This window comes from Prionailurus viverrinus, chromosome B4, assembly GCF_022837055.1.
Source record: "Prionailurus viverrinus isolate Anna chromosome B4, UM_Priviv_1.0, whole genome shotgun sequence".
Taxonomy (NCBI): Eukaryota; Metazoa; Chordata; class Mammalia; order Carnivora; family Felidae; genus Prionailurus; species Prionailurus viverrinus.
The window spans coordinates 43,230,462-43,252,557 of NC_062567.1; the positions used below are offsets into that span (position 1 = coordinate 43,230,462).

Genomic DNA, 22,096 nt, shown 5'->3' on the forward strand with positions numbered 1-22,096 from the left:
ATTTAATACAGAGCTGCAAACTTGGACTTGACCAAACAGAAGAAGAATTCAATGGACTAGAAGACAGACCAATTAAAATCACCCAATCAGAGGAGCAAAAAGAAAAAAAGAATGAAAAGGAATGAAGAAAGTCCTTATGGGACTTTGGGGCACCATCAAGAGAAACAATGTATATATCATTGGAGTCCCAGGAAAAGAAAAGAGGAGGAAAGGGGGTAGAAAGTTTATTTAAAGAAATAATGGTTGAGAACTTCCCGAACCTGGGGAGAAATTTGTATATCCAAGATTATGAAGCTAATAGGTCAACCCAAAATTTCAATCCAAAACAATCTTCTCCAAGACATACTATAATTAAAACTATCTAAAATAAAAAACAAAGATAATTTGTGTTAAGTTTATTTATTTTTGAAGAGAGCGAGTGTGCACGGGTGCATGCAAACAGGAGAGGGGAAGGGGCAGAGAGAGACAGAGAATCCCAAGCAGGCTCCACACTGTCAGCATAGCGCCTGATGTGGGGCTTGAACCTATGAAACTGTGAGATCATGACCCGAGCTGAAACCAAGAGTTGGATGCTCAAACACCTAAGCCACCCATGTACCCCGACAAAGATAATTTTAAAAGCAGAAAGAGAAACACATTTTCTCTCATATAAGGGAACCCCTATAAGGTGAGATTTTTCAGCAGCAACCTTGCAGGCCAGGAGAGAATAGGATGATATATTTGTTCATTCATCAGTTGAGAATGTTTAGAATGTTGAGAATGAACCTTAGAATGAAGCATTCATCCAATGGGAAGCATAAAAAGCACCACCGCATCAGGGTGAATTAGGGCATGGAACACAAGATAAATATAGTCTGATGTGGAAAGGGGGCAAAAAGAGCCAGAATGAGTTGTACTCTCCCTTTTTTCCTTCTCTTTTGCCCACCCCCAAAGAGGGCAAACCTGGGAGAGGAGTCAGGGGCTCTCCAGAAAGGAATGATCCTATCAGCTTGATGGTTTATGTAAACCTCAAAACTACAGTCAAACACCACCTCCTAGGAGCCTGCTTGACCTTTCAGGCAGTTTCTAGTTCTTTCTTCATATTCCCACCAAATACTGAATTTACATTCATTTATACTTTTCTCAGAGTAGGGCAATGGCGAGTAGAGGAAAAAGCATGATTTTGAAATCGGACAGTCCTAAATCCTGGTTCTACCATTTACTACCTGGTGACCGTGAGGAAGGTACCTGTTTGTGGGCCTCAGGGTCGCTATGAAAGTTCGATGAGGTAACATAGGGGAAATGTCTATGATACTGTAGAATAGAAGGGACTTAATCATGCGGTTCATTTGGCATTCCTTCTGAGGTTATATTTATAAATATAAAATGCTAGGACATTTGCTTGAAATTTCATGAAGGAAATGATATAAAATTAATTGTAAAATTCTGAGAACCACAAAACCACCCAACTCCTTGGTGGCATTGCATTGCTAGGTCTCAGTTCTTGATCTGCCCAGTCTTACAGTTTCCATTTTGCATCTCTTGTACTCCTCCCTCACCTTTGCTAGTTTTGGAATGGCCTGTGGATAATCGTCAAGGTTCCCGGAAAATGCCTAGATTATAGGGGCATCCATTTTCCTCTGAGGATACATACACACACACACCCTAACATGTGAATCAGTATTTTTTTAAAAACATTTTTAAAATGTTTTTATTTTTGAGACAGAGAGACAGAGCACAAGTGGGAGAGGGGCAGAGAGAGAGATGGAGACACAGAATCGGAAGCAGGCTCCAGGCTCTGAGCTGTCAGCACAGAAACTGATGTGGAGGTCAGAACTCATGAGCTGTGAGGTCATGACCTGAGCTGAAGTGGGATGCTTAAAGCACTGAGTCACCCAGGTGCCCTGAATCAGTATTTTCAATTTCTTCATTTATCTCTCATTTCCATCTCCTTCCTTCACCGTCTATATTTTTTGTATGGTTGTCCACGGCCAAACTCCTACCTTCTGGAACTGAAACAGGAGCTTTGCATCCAGACAGCTGTGAATTCTAACCCTAAAACAAACAATCCCCACGCCGCATTTTATAAAGTTCTAACAATAAAGTGCCAATAGCTGGGTGATGCTTAAAGGCAATGCATCATTACACTAGAGAAGGCCTTGCTCTTCGGGGGCGGTTCTGGCTTTGAGGCGGTGGAGCCCTTTAAGGGTGATTCCACTCTCCCCGCCCCCCCCCCCCGGGGCGGGGGCGTGGTCGCGGGGGGGTGGCCTCCAACCCGGAACTGACGGCCGCGCGCAGCCGGCGCGGCCAATCCGCGTCCCGGAAGGAGCGAGCTTGCGGCGCTGGAGCGAGTGAGTGAAAGCGGCGCCGCCCGCCGGCCGCTGGCGCGGCTGAAGCTGGGCGCCCTCCGCCTCTTTCCCTAGGGTCCCCCAAAGAGAGCGGGCAAACACCGTGCAGCCGCGTTACGCCTCTTGGCGCGTCGGTTCCCCAAATAGGGCCTCCCATCCCCCAACGCCAGCGCACCTGAGTGGGCTGGGCGCGTCATCTCCACAAGTCGGCCCTGCAGCGGCGCCCACATTTGGTGTAGCATCCCCTGTCCCAGTCCCCGGCCCCTGCCCGGTCGTCCCGCCGCCGGAGCGGTGACCGCCTGGCCCGCCGTTCTTCCGCTGCCACCGCTGCCGCCACCATGGGCAGTGAGCAGAGCTCCGAGGTCGAGAGCCGACCCAACGATCTGAACTCCTCAGGTCGGTGTCCTAACTTCCACCCTCCTCCAGCCGGCCCTGTCTGCTTGCGGAGGGGGCTGCCTCCCAACCTAGTGGGGACTGGGACCGTGGACACGAACGCACAGAGAGCCCTCACCGTACGTTTTTCTTGAAAAAGAGAAAAAAGTAACCGTCTGTCCTAGCCGTCATTCCCCTGATGGGGAGTGCCTGTGACTGCAAGCTGAATCAGCTTGTGCGCCCATGCCCATTATTTATTGTCAAAACAGCTGTTTCTCCCAGCTCTGCCACCTCTTTAAAAGACGCCCTAATTAACTTTTGGCGTTAGTACTCATGCCTGACACCGTGAGATTTGGCTCACACAGTGGATGGATCAGAGACAGAATCTCTAAGAACATGTTCCTTTTCAGAAGGGATGTGTGACAGGTCTACAATCGTTTTGAACCCTTGGGTGCAAACATCTCCAGAAACTGCATTTTCTCTTAAGAAGGGGGTCGCGACTCGCTTTCTATTATCATAGGGGTTGGCCAGCACCGCACGCTCTGGTGTTTTTCTCTATTCTTCCCCCGTTCGTAATTTTAAGATTTCTCCCAGCGTTTGAAATAGGATCGGAAGGATTATTGTGCTAGGAATATAGTAAGCAGTCAATAAATAAAATAGTTGATAATTAAGGATTCTATGCTCTGTTGTTGTCGTTGTTAGCGACAAACCTTAGCACAACTGGCTCTGCTTGAGTTGCTAATCCAAATTGGATTCAATCTGGAGCCTAAATATAACATATTAGTTTCAGGTGTACACTCTAATGATAAGATATTTGTATATATTATGAAATTTTAAACAATATTTTACACTTGCAGAGAGGTGTAGATACACTAAGAATCCACAACTGTCGTTTATTCCTGGTAGGATCTGTAATTCAGAAATGTAGACGCTGACAGAGAGTCCACACTGAAGTGTGTCCTTCAAGACTGGTTCAGGTCCTCATTTGGGGGGCTAGATTGGGACACATTTCAATGGTGAACAGCATCTACTAGCTTTGCTACATTCTTCTATTTCCTTGGAAGACCCAGCACATCTGATCTGTTAATAGCAAACACAGTAATAGTTGTTACCCTTTATTTTCTTGCCCCTATGTCAGGCCGGAAGCATATTTGAGGGGAAGAAGCATGGCATCTTAAAAAATCTGCTTGCTCACCCAGTAACTAGCCAACAGCATGAGCTCTAACCAATACTATAGCATACTAACCAATAGCATAGCTTAGAATCTGCCCGATTCCCCTGGGCTAAGTGGTTTGCATACATTTATATTTAATCCTCACAGCGGCCCCATTTTACAGGCAAGATGATAGAGGTTAGCTAGAATCTAGTGAAATCTGTTTTCCACTGGGGTCTGGGGAAGAAGAAATCAATTTGTAGTAGGAAAGATTTCTGACTTGGGATTTGTGAAATGTGAAGTAAATTAGCAAAAGGGGTTAAGAGATACTTCTTGAAGAGCAGTAAAAGCAGAGATTCTACAAGAGGGAATGCCAAGCCACAGGAGACTTTAGCCTCTAGGAGGCGGGGCAGTTCTGTGGCCTTCCTGCGTCAACCTTTGAGACATAAGTATGATGAGCCCGCAAATACTACCTTCTAGAGGGTAAACCACTTTAAATGTTTATTCTTGCTGTAACCGGGAGGATATTGAGCAGAGGAAGGTATCTTGGTCTAGGAAGTTGTTGGTAGTTTGAATCAGTTCCTCCAAATGCTTTGCTTTCTCGCAACGTACCTGAAATTGGCCTGCGTCTCTTAACGGTCCCACAAATTTCTGAATTTGGCCTCAGCCTAGAATGGACTTCCTGTTTATTTCTATTCTTCTTAGACTACTGCCTGTAATTGTAAGGGTCAGGGGGCTGGTGCCTCAGGAATAGACCCATCTCATATAGGGTTGAGAACCAGGGTTTTTTTTTTTGTTTGTTTGTTTTTGTTTTTGCTTTTTCCCCATGGATAGGATCTATTAAATATACCTGGCTTGCTGTGAACTGGTCTGGCCACCAGTTCTGCAAACCTCAGTTTCACAGGGATGGGCCATGGATACCAACACCCCATAGACCTCCAATTCCTTTCCTAATTCTTTTTCTAGCACTATTGACTTTGGGCAGTTCACAACCAAATCTTGTATGCTCATTTCCTCATTGGTAAGATAGGGACAATGTCAGGAAGATCAAAGAAGTAAAAATTAAAAACATAATCTACCTTATATTTTTTTGTGCTGAATAATAAGATATTTTTAATTACAAAAGCAATTTCATACATGTTATAGGTTCCTATAATGCTTTTTTTTTTTTAGTAGAAAATACAGATCCCCTATGATTTATCTCCCCTTTTCCAGCCTCCACTGCAGGATGACTACAGTTGGCATTTTTTTGTGTAAAAATATTCTTTTTAATGACTGTACTTTAGTGAGACAGAGGGGGCTAACATGCAGCTCGTGAGCAGTGTAACTTTATTTTCAGTGACTCCTTCTCCAGCTAAGCATAGAGCCAAGATGGACGATATCGTGGTTGTAGCTCCAGGCTCCCAGCCCTCACGGAATGTCAGTAACGATCCCGATGTCATCAAACTGCAAGAGATTCCGACCTTCCAGCCACTTTTGAAAGGTAAGCACTTGGGTTTTGTCTTATCTGGACTTCTGGAAAGGTTTGCACAGCCGCACTACTCTCCCCAGAGGACGTGTGCCTTCCTCGTCTACTTTGGGTCTTTGCTTAAACGGCATCTTCTTGGTGAAGCCTTCCTTGACTGCCCTATTTAGAATTGCAGCCCTTTTTGCTGCTTTTCTCTGTAGTTTTTAATCACCATTGATCTAATGTATAGTTTACTTATTTACTGTCTGTTTCCTTGTTAGAATGTGAGCTCTATGGTGGGAGGAAGTTTCTGTGTTTTGTGTGTTGTTGAATTGTAGAGCCTGATATAAAGCAGGGACTGAGTAAATGAATGAATGAATGATGCTGGAGTTGGCCTTTACCTGTTACATTTCTACAAAAAGATTTTCACTCCTTTTTTTAAAGTTTTATTTATTTAAGGAATCTCTACACCTCACGCTCAAACCCACAACCCTGAGATCAAGAGTTGCATGCTCTTATGACTGAGCCAGCCAGGTGCCCCAAAGATTTTCATTCTTATCTGTGGCCTGGACTATGTTATCTTTGACTAGCTTAGATCCATAGAGAAAATCTCCATAATCGTTGGTACACTTAAAATTAATTTTGGCAACTGTTTTGTATGAGAGGAGAGGGTATGTATGAGAGGATTAGCATATATTGATTACTGTATACTGAGGTAGAGTTACCTTTTAGTATGAATTTTATTATTCATTTGATAATTTCATTATATATTTTTATGTTAATAAATTTCTTTTCACACCTATTAAGTAGTGGCAATGATTTTCTATTAACTGAACAGGGTTTCTACTATAAGAATCCCTCTTTCTGTCTCTCTCTTCCTCCAAGAGATTAGGAAATATAAATGAACATAAGGTCCTGGTGTACTTAAGCTGGTACAATAGAACCTAAAACGTCTTACATTTATAGAGCTATTTCTTTTAGAAGATACCCCCCCCTTCACACATGCACACAAACACCTGCCATCCATTTAATTCTTACATCGTTAAATATGTTAGAATTATTTGTGTCAGATCAGACAGCTGGCAGATAGAGAGGTTGAACTTGAACTTTCATCACTGATTTCAGATACTAGTTACACTGTTCTACACTCTACTTACAAAACAAAAATAAAAACAAATAGTGCTTTATCGAACCATGTATCATCTCATTGCTCCCAGTACGTCGTCTGCTTTACGGGTAAGGAAATACAAGCTTTTGATCTTTTCCCACAGGCCTCAGTGTTGGACTTTGGGAAACTCTTTGGTTCTTCCATGAAACAACATGTTACATCCTGCTACCCATCTTAACAGTTTTCTTTATTTTGAGAGAGAACATGATTCTTCAAAGCCATTAATAAACATTAATAAAATTTCCATCTCCACATGTCCTCATTCAATCAGATTAAAAGACAAATCAGATTTAATTTAGCTGTAGAAACATAGAGGTGGACACTTGTATTCTGTACTCCAGCACTTCCAGATATGCATGTGGTCACGCTTTCATGCCTCTGCTTCCTGTTAACTATGTCCAAAGTCTTCCAAAGTCTTCTAGTCCTGGCTGAGGCCTTATGGGACCAGTATTTGTCCCCACTTTAGGGAGATACCAAAAAGAAGCAAAAACAGAACCCAAAAAACTCCCAGAATTTTGAGATATACTTAATGATTTTCTGGGATAGTGTTTCTAAGCATTTGAAATGATTCTTATTTTATGATAGTAAATTGCCTAGAAGGGGAAGCATCTAGAAGAAGGCTTGGTGTTAAGGGAAACTAACCTTAGATTTAAACTTTTTTTTTTTTTTAAGTTTTTATTTATTTATTTTGAGGGAGACAGAAAGGGAGAGCAGGGAGAGGCAGAGAGAGAGAGGGAGATGGAGAATCCCAAGCAGGCTTCATGCCTATAGCACAAAGCACAACTTGGGGCTCAATCCAGGAGATCATGACTTGAGCCTAAATCAAGAGTCGGACTCTCTACCAACTGAGCCACCCAGGCGCCCCTCGCAGTGATGATTTTAAATCTGAGGTTAGGGGTGCCTGGGTGGCTCAGTTGGTTGAGTGTGTGATTCTTGGCCTTGGCTCAGATCATCATCTCACTCACGGTTTCATGAGCTCAAGCCCTGTGTGGGGCTCTGTGCTGACAGTGCAGAGCCTGTTTGGGATTCTCTGTCTCCCTCTCTGTGTCTCCCCCTGCCCTGCTCACGCTGGCTCTGTCTCTCTCAAAATAAATAAATAAACTCAAAAAAATTTTTTAAATAAAATAAACTCATCACTGGGAACCCTAAAAGTGAATAATGACTGTAGTCCAGTTAATGCCATGTAGCTGGACTTGGTTGCGTTGATACCAGATTTAAATGGGGCCTTGGCTACCAGCTAGCTATGTTGCCCTGGCTTTGTTTTTCACCTCTTTGAACCTTGGTTGTTGAGAACATTGAGAATAGGTATGGGAGAGAAGAAAGCTGGTGGGGGGCAGGGTGCAGTTAAGAGGTGATTTGGGATTTGGCTAAGGAAGGTAGAGAAATGACTTGATAAGGACGGCGTGAAAATAAAAATGGCAACATGTGGCAGGGGCCAGACTGCAGGAAACAAAAAAAAGCCAGCAAGCATTTAAGGGAACGCTCCCATTTCTCTTGTGAAGAAGAAACATCTTAGTGATTAGAAGAGACAGGCAAAGGAGACAGTTGGGTGGAAATAAGAAGGATAATTACGATAATAATAGTAGCTAACCCCTCCCCTCCCTCCTGTACCTCTGCAAGATATTATTTTCTTTCCATTTTATAGATAAAAACACTGAGACTCAGAGAGTGTGAGTTCATTGCCTAAAGTCACACGGCTATAAGTTATAGCCCATCTCGAGATGGCATCAGGACGTGGAGTTTTCAGCTGTTTTGTACATGGAATGAGACTGTTTCCAATTCTAGCAAAGCCAATTAGAAAGATCACTGGGCTGTAAAAGACAACGGGGCGATGGTTGTGAGGCCGCTTGGATTTCTGGGGCAGCGTACAGAGCCTCCCGCTTTGCTGTTGCTCTGCCTGGTAATTTAAAGCTCTGCCGCCTGCCTGCTGGGCTGCTGGAGGGCCACTCATCACTGTCGCCTTTATACTCTACTCTCTTTTTTCGCCCTTTACTGCTTTCAGGATGAGGCTATTTCTCAAAGTAGTAGAAAGGCCACACAGTGAGGGCTGTACCCCCCAGGTTTGATTTCAGAAAGCTTTTCATGCAAGTTAATCACAGTTTATTCTTTCAAAACAATATATTCAAGTATTACACAGAGTTCACTATTGTTCCGTAATGTCATGTGATGTAATGCTAATGCTGGTGGGTGATCTGCAGAGGCAGTGGCTGGGCGAGTTTGGGGCTATTCGGATGACTGAGGTAATGTTTGCATTTTTAATAAGCAAGCAGATTCTTTCTTTGGCCTTAACCCTTTTGGATAGATATAGCAGAGTATAATTTATGCTCTATACTGGTGCCAAATATCTGTTCCTCTTTTTATCTAAGCGAGAAGAATTTCATAGCAGTCTCTGAATTAGCAATTTATCTTGAAGTGTAAAACATTTACTAGAAAATGAAAAATTAAGAAATTACAAGTAGCAAAAAATGGCCACAACAAGACACAAAAGCAAAATGTAGATTTGATGCAAATGATATTCCCGGGGTTAAAAAAAAAAAACCCTATAAATCTCTTACTTAACATTCAACCACTTATATTTTTTAATGAATTGCATAATTTTATGTCAATCTATAGAAATGAAGTATTCATAAGAGAAATGCAAAGTTGACATTTTATGTATAAAAGTTATATAGTCATTCTGTTCACGCTTGAAGATGAATATATGCATACACACGTACACGTGCTTGGGCATGTATGCACATATGACATTCTTTACAACTGACCTATCATTTTTGTTACTGACCTTGGATACAACATCAGATTGTCTTGCTGCCTAAAGAAGGGACTGTCCTTGTTACCAGCAAGGAAGGTCAGATAAATACAGTGTAGATACTTAAGTGAGACGAAGCAAGTTTGTTGGGAGTTACGCATTTGTTTGTTAAGAACATGATTTCTGTGAAGTCGATTTTGACAGTTAAGAGCCTGGGGCTTTTCTTGGTGGAGCAAAATCTCCTGGAACAGCAGTGAAGGCTCTCAAATCACATGGAACATTGAGAATTAGTGCATGAGGTTGAAGCTGGGAGAGAATGAATCAATGGGAAATGGTAGTAAGGAGAAAGTGAGGGAGCTACATTTCAAATGATCAGTTTATTAACATCTTTCTCACCCACTCATCTGTTAGCCAGACAAATAGAATTAAGGTAGAGAGTCTTGGCGTTTATCAGACACTTGTCTCTGCCAGCTGTCAGACTTTAATCTCTGTTTTGGAAAATGGAAGAGGATAAGAGACTGGATCTTAGAGCTTAGTCTTTTCTGAATGACTTAAAGGTGACCTCTGAGCCCAAGGTTGATCCTAAGAGTCTGTTCTCTCCTGAATACCATATTTGAAAAGTTGATAACTTATTCCTGATTACCGTGTGGATTATTTGTATGTTAACCTTTTAAACATTGCTGTTAACCAGCAAAGCGTTAGTCTTACTCAAGAGCTGGAAGTACGAGGCGAATGATCGCTTTAAACCAGTTGCGAGAGCAAAGCCATTTTGCAAGAGCAGCCTCACTTTTTTCCTCACTTCAGTGAATGTATACGGGCATCCATTCTTGTTTCTTTCCATCAAATCTCAGAGAAGGTGTGTCGATGCCTTTCTCTGAAACTTAATGCTTTTCCATTTCCCTTTCTTCTACACTTCTTGGGACTTTGCTTCTGTACTCTCCTTGTCTTTAGCATCCAGCTTAGTGAACCTCTTTCCTCTTATGTTGATGTATAGATCTTTCCATCTTTTTTTTTTTTTTTGAGAGAGAGGCGTGCACAGAGGAGGGGCAGAGAGAGAGGGAGAGAGAGAATCCCAAGCAGGTTCCACACTGACAGCACGGATCCCAATGTGGGGCTCCATCTCATGAACCATGAGATCGTGCCCTGAGCCAAAAATCGAGTCAGAAGCTTAACTGACTGAGCCACCCAGGCAACCCTAGATCTTCCCATCTTTTATTTTATTTATTTATTTTTTAAATGTTTTATTTAGTTTTGAGAGAGTGGAGGTTGGGGAGGGACAGAGAGAAAGGGACAGAGGGTCTGAAGTGGGCTCTTCATTGACAGCAGTGAGCCCGACATGGGGCTCGAACCCACACACCGTAAGATCATGACCTGCATTGAAGTTAGACTCTTGACCAACTGAGCTACCCAAGCACCCCTGATGATATTTAATTAATTAGTTCTACCACTTAAAAAGAAGTGTTAAAATCTCCAGCTGTGATTGTGTTTGTCTGTGCCTTTCATTCTGTCTGTATTTTTGATGTCTGTTACTAGGCATGCACACGTCAATGTTTATTATATTGACCCTTTTATTATTATGAAGTTGTCCTTGTACAGAAGGCACTATTTCCTATCTTGAAATCTATTTTGTCTTATGTTAATATAGCCACTCCAGCTTTTTCACACTTATTGTTTGCATAGTATATATTTTTTTTCCATTCTTTCTTTTTGTTTTTATGTATTTGTGTCTTTAAAGTGCATCTCTTGCCGACAGCATACAGTTGGGGTCTTATTTCTGTACCTGTGTTGGCAGTCTGTCTTTAACCGGGTGTAAATTGATGTGGTTGGATTTTGGTCTACCATTTGTTCTTCATTTTCTATTTGTGGTCTCCTTTTGGTTCCTTTACTTTCCTGACTTTTTCAAGATCAACTAAATTTTTGTAGTATTCCATCTTAAGTCCTCTATTAGCTTTTTTAGTTGTATTCTTATGCATTATTTTTTTAGTGGTTGCTCTACGGATTATAATACACAATTTTTTAAAGATTTTATTTTTTATTTTTAATTTTTAAATACTTATTTATTTATTTTTAAGTTGATTTATTTATTTGAGACTCAGACACAGAGACAGCACACATGGGGAGGGGCAGAGAGAGAGAGAGAGCGAGAATCCCAAGCAAGCTCTGTACTGCCAGCCCAGAGCCTGATGTGGGGTTCAAATCCACGAAACCGTGAGATCATGACCTGAGGCGAAACCAAGAGTCAGACGCTTAACCAACTGAGCCACCAAGGTGCCCCTAAAGATTTTATTTTTAGATGATCTCTACACCCAGCGTAAGGCTCGAAGTTACAACCCCGAGATCAAGAATCATGCTCTCCACCAACTTGGCCGACCAGGTGCCCCCATTGTACACATCTTTAACATCATAGTTCACACAGAGTTAATATTGTACACATAAAATGTAAGAACTTTTCAGTGGTATGTTTCCATTTACCCCACTTCTCTGTGCTATAGTTGTCATACTGGTACATCTCCATATACTAGGAATCCCATGTGGTGTTTATATATATTATTTATTTTTTAATATATTATTTATATATATATTTATAAGTTATGTATTTATATATAAATTAAATATATGTTTATTATTTACAAAACTTATGTATTACTGTATTATGTTAAATAATTATATACATTATAACAGTTTATATTCTATTTCTTATTTTTTATTTTTTAAAATTTACATCCACATTAGCATATAGTACAACAATGATTTCAGGAGATTTCTTAGTGCCCCTTACCCATTTAGCCCATACCCCCTCCCACAACCCCTCCAGTAACCCTGTTTGTTCTCCATATTTATGAGTCTCTTCTGTTTTGTCCCCCTCCCTGTTTTATATTATTTTTGTTTTCCTTTCCTTATGTTCATCTGTTTTGTCTCTTAAAGCCCTCATGTAAGTGAAGTCATATGATTTTTGTCTTTCTCTAATTTCGCTTAGCAAAATACCCTCTAGTTCCCTCCACGTAGTTGCAAATGGCAAGATTTCATTCTTTCTGATTGTCGAGTAATACTCCATTATATATATATACACATATAAATGTGTATATGTGTATATATATACATATGTATATATATACATATGTGTATATATATACATACACATATGTGTATATATATATATACATATATATATGTATGTATATATATATATATATATATATATATATATACACACATATATATACACACACACACACACACACACCACCTCTTCTTTATCCATTCATCCATCGATGGACATTTGAGCTCTCTCCATACTTTGGCTATTGTGGATAGTGCTGCTGTAAACATGGGGGTGCATGTGTCCCTTCGAAACAGCACAGCTGTATCCTGTGGATAAATGCCTAGGAGGGCAATTGCTGGGTCATAGAGTAGTTCTATTTTTAGTTTTTTGAGGAACATCTATACTGTTTTCCACAGTGGCTGCACCAGCTTGCATTCCCAATAGTTTATATTTATTTTAAATGATTATATATCTTCCAAAGAAATTAAGAGAAGAACTACATATAGAATACAATGTTATGCCTCCCCACATATTTACCATTTCCAGAATTCTTAATCCCTTCCTGTAGATTCAGGTTTCTATGTGATGTCATTTATTTTTAGTTTGAAGACCTTCTTGTAGCATTTCTTGTAGTGCAGATCAGCTGGAAACCTTCTTTCTGTTTTTATTTATGTGAAGATGTCAGTTTTTGCCCAGGTTCACTATAAAATTTTTACCCCCTCTTTTGGTAAGGTTTTTTTTTTTTTTTTAATTTTTTTTTTTTTCAATGCTTATTTATTTTTTGGGACAGAGAGAGACAGAGCATGAACGGGGGAGGGGCAGAGAGAGAGGGAGACACAGAATCGGAAACAGGCTCCAGGCTCTGAGCCATCAGCCCAGAGCCCGACGCGGGGCTTGAACTCACGGACCGCGAGATCGTGACCTGGCTGAAGTCGGACGCTTAACCGACTGCGCCACCCAGGCGCCCCTTTTGGTAAGTTTTTAAGGAGATATTATGGAATTTTGTGAAATCTCATTTCTCAACACACTTTCCTTCACCGATTATAATATCCATTACTGTTTCTTGTTTGAATTAATTACACAGAGATGGTTGCCAAATAGTGATTTTTCTACCTTTACCATTCCTTCTACATTTATTAGTTTGTATTCCACTGTTAGGAAGAGCTTTCTCTTCTTTCCATTTATTTATTTATTTTTTTTAAATTTTTTTTAATGTTTGTTTATTTTTGAGACAGAGAGAGACAGAGCATGAACGGGGGAGGGTCAGAGAGAGAGGGAGACACAGAATCTGAAGCAGGCTCCAGGCTCTAAGCTGTCAGCACAGAGCCCGACGCGGGGCTCGAACTCACAGACCATGAGATCATGACCTGAGCCGAAGTCAGACGCTTAACCGACTGAGCCACCCAGGCGCCCCTCCATTTATTTATTTAAGTCCATGCAGAATGGTGAATTCTTATTTTATTCAATGAGTTATAATCTGTTATAGTCACTATTTTCAATCTCAAAATTCTTCAAATTTAGGAGCACATGGCTAGTTCAGTCGGTGGAGTGTACAACTCTTGGTCTTAGGGTTGTGGATTTATGCCCCATGTTGGGTGTAGATGTTACTTAAAAAAATCTAATCTTGAAAAACATGCTCCAAATTGAGACAGTTGGAACCTTGTCAGTCTAGCTTACTTTGTCCTTTTGACATATTCTCATTATTCTTTGAACATGTTTTTATTTTCTGGCATGATATAACGTTCCAGACTTTTCTTGTTCTTCCCTGGCTCCAGGAGTCAGGCATTTCTCCAGGCATTTCTCCAGGAGTCTTGATTCTTTTGGTGGAGAGTGGTATTTAGAAGCTACTCTTAGGCCTTCTCAGTGGATTTAGCAAGGAAATAGATATGTGTGTATATACATAATACACACGTTTATACTTATATGTATTTTTATATTTATCTGTATATATTGAATATACTGAGTTCATACTGACGTGTTCTAAATGTTCTTTCATCTATAGGTTTATTGTTTTCATCAAATATTTTGGCCATTATTTCTTCCAGTGTTTTTCTGCCCCTCCCCCCCCCCTTCCTTTTTGGGGACTCCATTTTCTGTGTTATGCTGTCTCACAGGTCACTAATGCACCTCTCAGTTTGGTTTTTTGTTTTTTTTTTGGTCTTTGTCCTTTCTGTCCTTAGTTTGGATAATTTTATTGCTTTGTTTTTGTCTTTCTCCTTTCTGTTCTTAGTTTGGATAATTTTATTGCTTTGTTTCCAGATTTAGGGTTTTTTTTGTTTTTTGTTTTTGTCATGTCTATACTGTTCTTAATCCCATTTAATGTATTTTTAATTTTAGATAATTGTATTTTTCAGCTTTAGATATACCTCCCTTTTAATAAAGTCTTCATGTCTTTGCTTATCATGCCTATGTTTTCCTATACTTTTTGAACATGTAGGGTGCATTTATAATTTATAATTTTAATTCTTGACTGCTAGTCTGTCATTTTTGGATCTGTTTTTTATTAAATGAAGTTTCTCAGTATTACAAATCATATTCTCCTGCTTCTTTGCATTCCTGGAAATTTCTTCACTGTATGCCAAACATTGTATATTTCGTATGTTTCTGGGTGCTAGGGTTTGTTTTATTCCTTTAAAGTATATTAGATTTTGTTCTGGCGTAAAGTTAAGTTACTTATAATCAGTTTGACTCTTTCTGACCTGCCTTTATGTTCTGTGAAGGTTTATCCAGAGCAGCCTTTAGTCTAGTTTAACTGAGCCTCACTTCTAAGGCACTACCCTTCTGAGTGCTTTACCTGCGGCCCATGTGTTACGAAGTCTCACTACTCACGCAGGTGGGAATGCAAACTGCCCTCAGTCCCGTGAGAATTTCAGACATTGTTTGGCCTATGGCTTTCCTGTAGTTCTTTCTTCAGCCTGGTGGAATTTTACCGCAAATTCATAGCTTAGTGTAAACCAGAGACTCAGGGTGCCCCGTGCAGTTCCGCAGACTGCTCTCTTACTGAGCCCTCCCCTCCCCCATATTATTTTGCGTACCTTCTGATACCTCTGTCTCGCCAAACTCCACGTTCTCTTTCTTCAACTCACTGAGGCCACTGGGCTCTTGATGGATGTCTCCCCCCACCCCCCGCCTGGAAAATGTTTTTCAGTAATAAACTGGGGAAATGATAGGACTTGCTTGTTTTCCTTCTCTCAAGGATCAAAGCCTGTTAGAGAATATCTGAAAAGAGTGTGTCATATATTTGGTCTGGTTCCTAGTTGTTTATGACTGGAAGGCATAATAGCAATTAATCTTTCATGGGCAGAAGCAGAAATCCTCAAAAAAATGCTTTTTAATCTTTATTTTTCTGTCCATTACCACTTCTTTCATTTTAAACGCCTCATGCCAGCAGCCTTCGATTACTACCTTGGCTTATTTCTGCAGTATACATTTGACTCTTGAACAATGCGGGTGTCAGGGGCCTGGATCTCCCTGCAGTTGAAAATCTGTGTATTACTTTTGACTCCCTCACCCCAAACTTAACTGCTAGTAGCATACTGTTTACCAGAAGCCCTACTGGTAACGTAAACTGTCGATTAACACATATCTTGTATGTTATATATATTATATACTGTATCCTTACAAAAAAGTCAGCTGGAGAAAAGAAAATTTACGAAGAAAGTCATAAGGAAGAAGAAATACATTTACAGTACTGTATCGTATTTATTGAAAAAAATCCAAGTGTTAGCAGACCTGCGCAGTTCAAACCTGTGTTGTTCAAGGGCCAATTGTAATGGTAAACATTGGTGCTCCTGGTGGTGTTCCAGCTAGTGGAGATACAAAGAATATAAGACACAGCTGCTGTCCCTTAGGAGCTTACAGTTTGGTGAGTGATTAAGATAGGTAAGGAACTTACAGTAACGTAGCATGGGTCATATTGGCCATATGGCCAAAAGATCAGTCATGTGTAGAGAAGAGAATCATTAATTTGGCCTGGGAATTTGGAGGCAGGCTTCACAAGGAAAGTAACAGTCGAGTAGGGCTTTGAGGGATAGAAGGTAGCCACATGGAGAGGATGGGGTCAGGGAGTGGATTCATGGTTTAAGGGATCATCCATATAATCAAAAAGTTATAATTAAAAGATGCCAAAATACTTCTTGACCAAAATTATATCTGAGATGTGCTGCTTTGATTTTCTTGTATTACTCTACATACCCATATGTATGCAGGTTAAAATCTGACTTTAATTTTAAGCCATATTAGACATTAACTTACTGGAATAATTAACTGTATACTATTATTCATTCTTTCGTGTTTCTTTAAGCTTTTAATTTGTGTTATATTATTAATTTAAAAAAATATGCATGGTTTACTTTAGTACCCAAGGATATATCTTTCTAAGCAATATCATTTCCTGGCTAAGCTAGCTAATTACTCCTGGAATATGACAATAAAGATAGATGTATTTTTTAAAATATATTTCTTTTTAAGGCTCTGTTTTGTTAGTAGTTTTTGCTACATAACATCTTGGAAACATTCCAAGGCTGAATAGTATAAAATTCTGTTAGTCATCTTCAATTTTTCTACTTTTCCAAAAATCACATAAAAAATTCTATTTTTAAAACATTAGCATTTGAGACTGAAATGTTTACTTAGGAAAGCCAACGTTCTAAAGGTGTTCTGAGAATTAAAAAAGAAATTCCTTTTCCCCCACCCCCCAAATTTTAACTGATTATTAGAAAGATTAATAATAATTTTATAGTATTTGGAATTGTTAATAGATAAGGCTTTTTCATCCTGGGCAAAAGTGAAAGTCATGTACTCTTTTTAGAATTGTGATGTTTCATATATTATTCACTTAACTAAATTCATTGAGCTGTTGGTGTTTGTCAGATATTTTAGGCTAGAGATACAAAAAAACACATTATTCCTTCCTATGAACAGCTCACAGTCTTGTGAGGGAAACTATATTCTTAACAGGTCATTGTGATTCAGCATGATAAGTGCTTATAAATGTAATGCATTAGAGAACCTACAGGATGGAACAACTTATTCTGAGAGAGGCAGGAATAGTTGACTAGAATCAGAACAATTGAGAAGAATTTATATGTGTGCTCTTGGTATTAATTACTTCCAAAGTTTTATTATGCCTAAAAAGCCATGTGGAAAAACTTACTTTGTTTTATTGTTTACGTTTAGATGGAACATGCAAGCAGGGGAGAGGGAGAGAATCTTAAGCAGGCTGCACACTTAGTGCAGAGTCCAACAGGGGCTCAATCCCACCATCCTGGGATCATGACCTGAACCAAAATCAAAAGTCAGTTTCTCAACCAACTGAGCCACCCAGGTGCCTCGAAACTGTTTTAAAAAAATACTGACTTTAGGGCCCCAGACTCAGAATCTGATTTATTAGTAAGTTCAGTTGTAAGACATCTGTATGTTAAACTAGCATTCCAAGGGATTCACTTTGGAAAACACTGAGCTAGATGTTTTCGAACTTAAGTACTACTTGAGATCATAGAAGTGTTAGATCATTCAAATAAATGATTTTAGATATTTTTTAAAGAGATGCAGTTGTCAAAAGAGTATTTTAGAGTATGTCATTAGGTTTTTGCTATTTTTGGATGAACTCCATTGTTGAAACTGATTCACATTTAATGCCTGTACATTAAATTTCGGACTCATTGAGAGTTCATTACTTGCTGAAGAATTTGTTAAAAGTCCCTGGGTTTTGGTAATGTTTCAATATTTCTTCTCATCAAAATTTGGTGTCACAGAAAGCCAGTGAAATGCAAAGTGATATTTTAAAAATGACTTTAGATAGATAATTATTTTCCTCATATGAGCTAATGAAAATTATTAACAAAATATTCTAAACACATTTCTTAACGGGTTTATCCACATGTGAAAGTGTTGGTAAACAAATACACATAAACAAAAATGGGGTTTTGAGTTGCAAGATTTTTGGAGCAGGCATACGACAATTGGGAGTTGTTTTGTTCTTCAGTCTTTTTAACCAAGGACTTTTTTCTAACAGTTAAACTATTCATACTTTTATTTCAGTAAATCTTACATCAAGATTAATGTTTACCAGTCTCAAGGGAAGGAAAAAAATGATACATCCCACTGAGAGGAATAAATATAGGCCAAAGAAACATTAAAACATTCTTTAATGCTAATAAATATCCTAAGTCATTCTCCTATTTTGCTCCTTTTTTTATAAGATGGCCTCCCTTTAATGTAGTTGAATTTATCGCAGTGCTGTTTTAACACCACCTTCGCCACTAGATGTCGCTAGACTATAATGATTAGTAAGTCGGTTCACACAGCTACAACCTGTGGCAGTATTTGCAAAGGCCTTTGGTTAATTAAGTTTACTCTGTAGCATCTGGATTTCTCATAAAACAAGGTCACAGCTTGCTTCAAGCACAAGCTAGTTGGAAAATATGTCAAATTCTGTAACACATGAGTAATCTATAATTAGTTATTTCAGTGTTTATCAGGACAACAAAGAAAAAAATTATTGCTACCGGAAACTTTTAGTGACCTTAATATTTTGGAGTGAAAACTCTATTTTTAGTCTATCACTGTATTCAAAGAAATATTTATTACACCAAATATTTCTCAAGAGTTGGGGTTGTGTTTTAATCATCTCTAATTTCTCAGGGCCTAGCACACAAAGCTTGGCACTTGATAGGTATTCAGTAAATGTTATTAAGCATTAAGATAGTGTGTGTGTGTGTGTGTGTGTGTGTGTATGTCATAGGGGAAAGAATCCTTGAGTTCTCTTCTCAAAAAGTCTCACTTAGGAGACAAGAATCTGTATAAACATACCTATAGTCCAGGATCGTGTGTATGTACCAAATGAGTACTACAGGCATTAAATTCTGGGATGCCAGAAGATCAGTAGCTCTTGGGCAGTGATAAGAGGTGTACTCATGAAAGCATATTTAGAGATGAAAAGGAAAGGCCAGTACAAGAGAAGAAAGTAATGAGCCAAGGTTTAAGGGTAGGAAAATGTGGGCAGTAAAGATTCAGAAAGGTCCTAAGTTTAAGGCTCTGAATTTAAGGCTTACACTTGGACTTAATACTTTTTAGGGGGCAGGGGACCATTAAGGATATTGGGGTGGGTGAATAATAATATGTTTTATAATGCATTGTAATTTACAAAACACTAGCACCTAAAGAAGGGTGAATGGAAGATGATTACTCTTTGATTTTAGAATGCTTCTGCTCTAAAGTTTGTTAAAAGCACTTCTATTTGAAAGAGATAATATAGGGGCTCCTGGGTGGCTCAGTTGGTTAGGCATCGATTCTTCGTTTCAGCTCAGGTCTTGATCTCAGGGTCATGAGTTCAAACCCCACATTGGGCTTTGGGCTAGGCATGAAGCCTACTTAAAAAAATCAGGGGCGCCTGGGTGGCTCAGTTGGTTGAGTGTCTGACTGAGGTTCAGGTCACGATCTCACAGTTCATAGGTTCGAGCCCTGCATAGGGCTCTGTGCTGACAGCTCAGAGCCTGGAGCCTGCTTCAGATTCTGTGTTTCCCTCTCTCTTTGCCCCTCCCGTGCTTATGCTCTGTTTATCTGTCTGTCTGTCTGTCTCTCTCTCTCAAAAATAAATAAACATTAAAAATCAATGAGATAATATAGGTAGGGGGCTTAGTGCCTGGCCCTTAGTAAACCTTCAATCAATGATTCTTGATAACAGATTATTAAATCAGTAAAAAATATTATGGACATTCTGCAAAATAACTTTCACAAGAGTCAAAATCATGAAAGATAAGGAACGACTGAAGAATTGTCATAGATTGGAGGAAATTAAAGAGATGTGCAATGTCTATTCTAGGACCCCAAATTGGATCCTAGAATAAAAAAGGACATTAATGGGAAAAAACGGTACCTTATGATAAGGTGTATAGTTTAATTGATTGTATTGTACCAATGTTAATTCCCTGTTTTTGATAATTATACTATGGTTAGGTACTGTGTTAATATTAGAGGAAGCTGGTGAAGGGCATATAGGAATCCTTTATTTTATGCAACTTTTCTTAAATTATTTTAAAAATAAAAAGTTCGAGGATGTCTGACTGGCTCAGTCAGTAGAGCATGCGACTCTTGACGTTGGGGTTGTAAGTTCAAGACCCACATTGGGTGTAGAGATTACCTAGAAATAAAAATCTTTTAAAAAATATGTAAAAGTTTAAAAATATAATATCATCTTAGAAAATATTGCAATTCCATATTTGGGATAAGTTTTCTACAAAGAGGTCAGATGTTGGAAGAAAGGTTTTATATATGATAATAATTTTTAAGATAGACATCTGCCAGGACAGCTTATGGCAACAATGTGTTCCCTTGAAGACAGGGAAGTAGAACTTCTGAGCACCCTGGACTTTAGCACCTCTCTATATATTTTAGCTAATAGATACATTTCCCCAGTGTCCTGTCTTGTTTTTGTTTTTGTTTTTGTTTTGAGGGAAAAAAAAGTATAGTTGACACACAATTACATTTAAAAAAGAAATTTATTTAAGTAGTCTCCACCCCCAGCACTGGGCTTGAATTTACAACCCTGAGATCAAGAGTTGCATGCTTCTCTGCCTGAGCCACCCAGGCACCCCACATGTTTTTTTTTAATTTTAGGGTTTTTTTAATTGAAGTATAGTTGATGTACAATGTGACATTTCAATGTCCTGGCCTTTAAGTCCACTTGAACTTTGGCTCTTCAAACTTTGGTTATTTAATACCCCCATTCCCCTTTTCAATATGTTCAGAGTAATCTAATGAGGTTTCCCTGGGCTTTACCACCAATACCCTATATTTTAATAAAAAATACTTTCTTATAGAATTCTGCCTATGGGCCTTCCTTATATGTTGCATCATCTTTATGTAGATTCCTCTGTGGGCCCAGAAGAACAACAAAGGAGCATCTGGTGTTTGTAGAGGCATTGGGTATAATTAGGTTCTAAAATCAGTGCATAAATGTTATATGGTTAACCTTTGAATAACACAGGTCTGAACCATGTGGGTCCACTTACAAGTAGATTTTGTTTTTCAATAAATACAGTATAGTACTGTAAATGTATTTTCTCTTCCTTATGATTTTCCTAATATTTTCTCTTCTCTGCTTTACTTTCTTGTAAAAAATACAGGATATGATATGTAACATACAAAATATGTGGTGTTTGCTTATGTTATTGGTAAGGCTTGTGGTCAACAGTAGACTACTAGTAGTTAAGTTTTGGAGGAGTCAAAAGTTATGTGTGGAGTTTTGACTGCAGGGGATGGGTGGGGGGTTGACATCTCTAACTCCAGATTTGTTCAAGGCTCAACGGTATGTATATATATATATATATATATATATGATCTTGGAAATTTTTTTAATCCCCAATAAAGCACACTTTTAAAAAACATATATACTCCTGTACTATAAATGTTTAGATTAAGAGAAAAGTCTACATGCACACATCTGGATATTCAGACCTTTTTGACCTATCACAAATTGAGATTAGTTTGTAGTTTTGTTTCGTTTTTCTTGAGATGCCTTTAGTATGAGGGTATACTGGATTCATAAAATCAGTTGGGAAATGGGGCACCTGGGTGGCTCAGTCAGTTGAGTGTCCGACTTTAGCTCAGGTCATGATCTCCCAGTTCTGAGTTTGAGCCCCACATCGGGCTTGCTGCTGTCAGCACACAGTCCACTTCCCATCCTCTGTCCACCTCTCTCTACCCCTCCCCTGCCTGTGCTCTCCCCAAAATAAATAAATATGTTTTTAAAAATCAGTGGGGAAGTATTTCTTCTGCTTTCCTGTAAGACTCTATGAAGGATTGTTATTAATTTTTATTTAAATATTTGATATA

At 39.1% G+C, this 22,096-nt stretch overlaps 1 protein-coding gene across 3 annotated transcripts in view; it reads left to right on the plus strand.

The window, feature by feature from the left end:
• Nucleotides 1-2,235: 2,235 nt before the first annotated feature.
• BORCS5 (BLOC-1 related complex subunit 5) overlaps nucleotides 2,236-22,096 on the plus strand; it is a 98,527-nt gene continuing 78,666 nt past the window's right edge. Inside the window, exons 1-2 of one of the 3 annotated variants that reach the window (XM_047865380.1) lie at nucleotides 2,236-2,330; nucleotides 5,192-5,335. In XM_047865380.1, the coding sequence (XP_047721336.1) occupies nucleotide 2,330; nucleotides 5,192-5,335 (145 nt within the window). In that variant the 5' untranslated portion in view covers nucleotides 2,236-2,329. Of the gene's footprint in view, nucleotides 2,724-5,191; nucleotides 5,336-22,096 lie in introns of all 3 variants that reach the window. The other 2 variants (XM_047865378.1, XM_047865379.1) reach the window with 2 other exon arrangements.